The 6,487-nt window shown below is 28.1% G+C and overlaps 1 protein-coding gene across 2 annotated transcripts; it reads right to left on the bottom strand.

Annotated features, from left to right (window-relative positions):
- Positions 1,139–2,082, bottom strand: LOC109349769. Of its 2 annotated transcripts, none has more exons than XM_019590725.1 (2): positions 1,557–2,082; positions 1,139–1,526 (listed from the first exon to the last, which is right to left on the bottom strand). In XM_019590725.1, exons 1-2 carry the CDS (start codon positions 1,887–1,889, stop codon positions 1,473–1,475), a joined length of 387 nt encoding a protein of 128 aa, XP_019446270.1. In that variant the 5' UTR covers positions 1,890–2,082; the 3' UTR covers positions 1,139–1,472. The 2 variants fall into 2 exon arrangements, with proteins under 2 accessions (XP_019446270.1, XP_019446269.1); XM_019590724.1 differs by having other exon boundaries at positions 1,139–1,535; positions 1,566–2,082.

Below are 6,487 nucleotides of genomic sequence, written 5' to 3'. Positions count from 1 at the left end.
ATAGAGGATATATGGTGAAAACATAGGTTGTGAAAGTGCATGTCTAATAAGCTAACTAATTGGATTAAAAGCGTTTTTATAAATGTAGATGATGGATTAATTGATAACTGTAAAATACTATAAAGTATTAACATAAACCCTAACTTATAAACCATTAGTCACTGATCAAACCAAGTTAATGAATAAAGGCTATCCTAATCTAGAGTAGTATGGTGGTTTTGCCAGAAACGCTTATATGAAGGTGGCTTCAGATAGATTCTGAGATCTTGATTGGTAATAATCTCAAATGGTTTAAGCCTTGTTAAGAGTAATTCATATGATTAGAGAAGCCAAACACATGATGATATTCTAGCTAACTTTCAACCTTATTTTTTTTACAATTGTGCATCGTTTAACTCACTTGTCCCAAGCTTTTATTTGCGTTTCGAAATAATAACATGAGTTACTCCACGATTATTTCCATTGCAATGTCCTTTTTGTTGGGCCTAGGCCCGTTAATTTTAAAATTATTATTGAATAAATGAGAGCCTTAATGTAAAAATGATGGATAGAGAGAATTTAAATTCTATTAATTATACGAAGAATACCTTTAACAATAAAATGACAAAATATAAACTAGTTGCTGCAAATTTATTTCTTTAAGTTAAAACAGTTTTGCAAATGCATTCCGGATTCCCAAGCACAGTGAAGCTCTTTCTTACACTCATTTTGAATACATTTTAATCCCTTACATTGATAAAAAAACATTCTTTCATTTTTAGAAACAACCAAAACAGTATGTATACTTATTAGTATAATGCTGTAAGACTTTAAGGCTTCATTCGATTTTCACTCAAATATTCAATTCCTAACTACAATACTTACTAGAATAAACAATCATACATATAAATGGATTAGTCCCTTAAAAGAGAGAGAAAATACAATATATTATACAAAAAAAACTTGAAAGAATAGATGTTCCTATCCAACCTCAAATAGCCGGAGGGTGAGTTACACAGTATTCATCAAAACAACTTGTTAAATAAATACACAAAAGAATCTCACACCTTTCGGTCCAAATATGACGCAGAATTTAATTGGGGGAACACATTTTCTCTACTATGTGACTTGGTGAAACAATAAAAATTCTAAAACATCATAAACAAACATCAATAACAATAGGTTATTTAAGCAAATTCGTGTGGACAAAAATAAAAACAGAATTATTAAATACGATGAAAATTAAGAAAACATGTTACTATAGGTACTTGCCTCATGAACACCAGACAGAGAGGGAGTCACAACATTGTACTTCAATGAAAAAAACAAACAAACTTCACGTGTTAACTAAAAATCAACTACACCACCAAGGTGTGTTGATGATACATACTCGTGTTAAATATTTAAACTGAGAACCTTACCAAGTAGTATCTTGGAAAATCCCCAGGAAAAAAAAACTATTAATCAACTACCACCGCCACCGGCAGTCAAATCTAGGCGTCGCTGCCGTCAGCGGCTTCAGGAGCGACGGCGTTTAAATCCAAACCCTCGTTAATTATTACTATCTCCTGGTCGCCCTTGTTAACGGCAGCGCAGCCAGATTCAAGGTGGTTATCATTGTCGACGGCGTTTTCTTCATCATCAACCACCGTGACCTCCGATTGCTCCAAAACCTCTCTCAACTCCTTTCCACCTCTCCCTTTTTCATTAAAATATTTAACAGCCACCCTCATCCTTCTCAGTATGGCATAAAACTCCTCCACCTCTTCCTCCGTCGGCACCACCGTCGTGTCATCACTGCCACCAGCAGCAGCAGCAGCGTCTTTTTCTGCCTTTAATTTCTTCAATCTATCACTCTCAGCCTCACCCACCTCCTCTATGGTGACCCTTTTTTTATACCTTTTGTCCATTTCCAATTCACATGTGAGTTAGTGAATTAATGAATCAGATCCAACAACAACAGAAGAAGAAGAAAGGAAATAATAAGGGGCGTGAAATTCATGTATTGAATGACGTCATTCCTCTTTCTTTGTGATGAGAAATAGTACTTCGTTTATTGAGTAGTTGGTTTCAATAATCCCTCAAATATAAAACGAAAAAAATACTAGGCACTTTCTTTCGGCTTGGTTTGGAAGTTTGTTCCTTTGCATCGGTCCAACTCAAAATGGAAGTGTGGAGATATAAATAAGATGGATTTTGATAAATATTGTTTGTAAAATACAATTAAGGAACGAATAGTTGAAATTTAATTTAAAAAACTAAAAATATTAGTCTAATTATAATAAATAGGGGTGTTCAAATTTAGACTGTTTCAAAAATAAAACGAAAATCAATCCAAAATAGATTAAAACCGCAAAAACTGAATGTGTTTGAATCGTGTTGGGCTTATTTTTTAAAGACCGTTTGGTCCGGTCCAGATTTTGCTTTCACCTCTTAGATCCAGACCGGACCAAACTAATATGTAAAATTTAAGTGTGTAATACTTTTATATGTCTTCCAAACTTAATCTTAAGTCTCAACTCCAAAATTGTACATATATTTTATTTATTTATATATATATTTTGCTATATTTTAAATCTTATTAATTATATTTTATACACTTTTTTATAACTTAAACCAATCCCACAACCAAATGAAGATGATTCAAATGTTGATTTTGATTAGGTGTTTTATTATAAATTTTATTGTTATGAAAGTATTATTGTTATTGGTTACCAGTGGAACACTCTAACTATTAAAATTACGTTACAAGTGTTCATATTGTTGTTATTGATATCCTATTATTTTGTTATCTTGTTATTATTGCTTTCTTATTGTTGTTGTCATTTTTTGTTTTTATTATTATTGTCTTACTGTTTATTACTATTTTATAATGTTGTTTACTTGTATTATTGTTGCAGACATTTTAATGTTGTTTAACAATATTTTTATTATTGTTTTATGCTTAATATTTAGTCATTTTTATGAGTTATGAATGTAGCTCAATTTCAATATTTTATAAAAAAAATTGATCCAAACCGAACTGAAATCGCATATAATATTGGACTGGATTGGATCGGACATCATACTATAAAAAGATCATACTATACCAGACCATAAGTTAATTACGTGTTTGGATCAGATCACTTTTTGCCTAAAAACCGATCCAAATGGACGGCGAACACCCCTAATAATAAATACATCATTCTCAATATTAGATTTACAAAATTTAGCTTTCAACCATTGCTCTAAGTACAGGTATCAACACAGGTTATCCAGGCAGGTTGATGCTAGCCCATATCATACTCGGGCTAAAAAGTCTTCATATAATTTATGCATATCAAATTATAGTTCAAACTTACTCTAAGAAGGATATATATTATGGCAAGCCGATCCACATAATACTAAAAAAATATTTATTTAAGTTTTAGCATATTTATTCTATTCAATACATATATCATTTTATATTATAAATTTTTAACACACTTATTATTATGTACAATGTAGCCAAACTTATAGATTTAATACTTTGTGTTTGAGTTAAGACGTAATCTCAAGTCCACATATATGATTTTTAACATAACTTATTTATTAAATCTCTCATTTCTATTGGACTCTCACTCCCTAACCCAATATAATATGTAACTTCACTTTAATATATAAACATTTGGACACTCTAAAAAATAATACAACTTTGATTTATAGTAATAGTAGCATAGACGCAAGTTCAGAATGAACTCTATATGTTAAAGTATAATTACAATCATAATATATGATCATTATTCCTTACTTTTTGTATGAAGATCCTTTATATCGTCTTTATCAAAATTTTCATTACAAACTATTATGTTAAATTTGGTTATATGAAGTTCTCTTTGGTAAAAAAATATGTTGTCTTTTAGTTTTGTTGTAAATTTTTTTTATTTATTATGTTTTTGTTGTAGAAGTTAAATCTAATTAAATAACACAATTAAGAAAAGTATAAACTATATGGTTTAATATTTTCTCGTTTGATTTGATACACTATTATATTATTATGTTTAAAAGGATATACTACAAAATAGAAAAAATGATATAATGCTTGACTTTATAATATTTTTACAATTTATAATTTTTTATGTTATAGACGTTACTCTATTTTTTATTCAAAGTTCATAACACAATTTTTATTATTTATTATTTATTATAAGTTATTTTGTAAAAATATTTTTCATCTATTACTTATTACCAAATGTGCAAAAAATAATTAAAAAAGAAGACAAAATGGGAAACCCGAACCCGTCCAGGGTAAGCTGGACCGGAGCCCAACTGGTCCGAACTAAAAAACACAAAATCAGTACAAAATACATAATATGATACACAAACTCTATAAATTCATGGACTTTAGCGGGTCGACCGGACTAGACCCACCTATTCTGATACCTCTCACTGTAATGATTGTCTCTCCCTCCATATGCTTGTGAGGCAGATAGAGCCCTACATTGTGTGTGATAGTAGATTTGCTTGCCTAATTAATATGGATACTAGTGGATCATATAAAATAAAAGAATATTATGATTAGAGGAATATAGCTTTTATTACCAAAAGTATTTACATTCTCGGAATAGATACTAGCAGATCTTATAAGATATATAGGGTCTTGATGGTTTGCAAAAAGAAAATCGGTGGAATAAAATGTCTTCTTTTTGACCCACAATTAAAATTAAATCAGATCTTGTATAATGTTTTGTTGACAAAATTAAATGACAACTGTTAAATACGTGCATCCTAAAAGGTATTAACAATTGGAGTTACATATATTTATGACTTTTGTTATTATCATTTCAAAATAAATTTTAATTAAAATTAAATAATTAATATATTATATAAACTTTATTGATTATTCCCACATAAATAATTATCTACAATACTTAGAATGCATGTAAAGCAAGGTTGTTTAGAGGACTTTCATAGGCAAGGTCAACTAAGGTAAGTGATGTAGGATTGGAGGGCATTTTAGAAACATAAATAGGACGATGACGTCAAAGAGAACTTTGAGGTGACATCAGGGCCATTACGTTTGCGTATACGCTGAGATACACGCGCACCCTCTTTTTTATAAAATAAAAAATAAAACTGGGCAGACCATTAAAAGAAAGGAATGTAGTATCTACTTGTATAAGGAGATAAATTATCTCCTCCTGCTAGTGAAATCATGACATGTGTCATATTTTATTATTTTCTATAAAAATATTTTAAAAAATAAATAAAATAGCATATATGTCACATTTTTAATGGCTAGAGGAGATAAGTTATCTCCTTATTATATAAGGAGATACACTATTCTCTTAAAAAAAGAAGGGAGTGAAGTATCTCCTTATATAAGGAGATAAGTTATCTCCTCCTGCCAGTTATCTCCATATGATGTCCCATTATTTTATACCACTTATATTATAAAGTATAATTAGCCAAAAAAAATATTTAATAATTATAATTATAATTTAAATAAATTTTCTCAACTAATAAATATTAATAATGCATAAAGTGACATAAAAAAATGAAAGAATATATATGGCTTGTGCGTGTTAGTGGTATTTATTGACTTTAATATCTATTCATATTAGAAATTAAAAGCTATTTATACTTTTAGAATTATTATCAATATATTAATTTTAGAGTAAATTATAATAATATTTCATGACTTTTAGTGAAATTTATAAATTACCCATCTTTTTGGAATCATACTAATCACCTATATTTATACTCATAGATATACTAATTACCCGATATGAAGTATAAATGTGATTTTTTAAATAAAAATGTGGCGAATGTAATTAAGTTAAACAAAATATGATACATTGTAGAGATACGTCAAAATAATATAAAATTCAACGTCTATTCATTATGTTTGGTTCGTAAAACACATTAATAATTCTAAGAAAATATTTTTTAAATTACTCTTGTTTTATATTGTAAGGAACTAAAACTAATGAAAAGATATTAACACGTACATTATTTGGACTTGTTTTTATAATATATCATATTTTGTTTAACTTAATTCTAAGAAAATATTGTTTAAATTACTTTTGTTTTATATTGTAAGGAACTAAAACTAATGAAAAGATATTAACTCGTACATTATTTGGACTCGTTTCTATAATATACCATATTTTGTTTAACTTAATCACATTTATCATCTTTTTTATTTAAAATGTCATACTCGTTTCTCATGCATAGGTAGTTAGCGTAATATATGAATATAAATAAGAGTGATTTGTGTAGGTAAAAAATTGTAATTTTTATAATAATTTCACTAAAATTCAGGAGATATATGTATAGTTTACCTTTATTTTATTCAAAAGTTAATGATAAAATGATAGTATGATATCTAAATACTAATCTATCATTTATTTATGTTTTAAGTTTTTAAAGCGTGATAAAATACTTATTTTTAAAATTTATAATTTAAACTACGAATTTGTTGTACATGAGTTTGTTTTTTAGGAACTTTAATTTTTGAATAATATTATGAAACATGAATTATATTTTT

The sequence above is a fragment of the Lupinus angustifolius genome, chromosome LG06 (genome assembly GCF_001865875.1).
Source record: "Lupinus angustifolius cultivar Tanjil chromosome LG06, LupAngTanjil_v1.0, whole genome shotgun sequence".
Taxonomy (NCBI): Eukaryota; Viridiplantae; Streptophyta; class Magnoliopsida; order Fabales; family Fabaceae; genus Lupinus; species Lupinus angustifolius.
The sequence above is the reverse complement of the archived record's forward strand: the minus strand, read 5'-3'. Positions and strand labels throughout refer to the sequence as shown.

What these genes read in the sequence shown, in the direction of transcription:
- LOC109349769 (XM_019590725.1), bottom strand. Translation starts at nt 1,889, where the DNA reads ATGGACAAAAGGTATAAAAAAAGGGTCACCATAGAGGAGGTGGGTGAG. An exon ending in GCTGCGCTGCCGTTAACAAG is followed by an intron (nt 1,527 to 1,556) that starts GGCGACCAGGAG and finishes ATAATTAACGAG; the next exon opens with GGTTTGGATTTAAACGCCGT.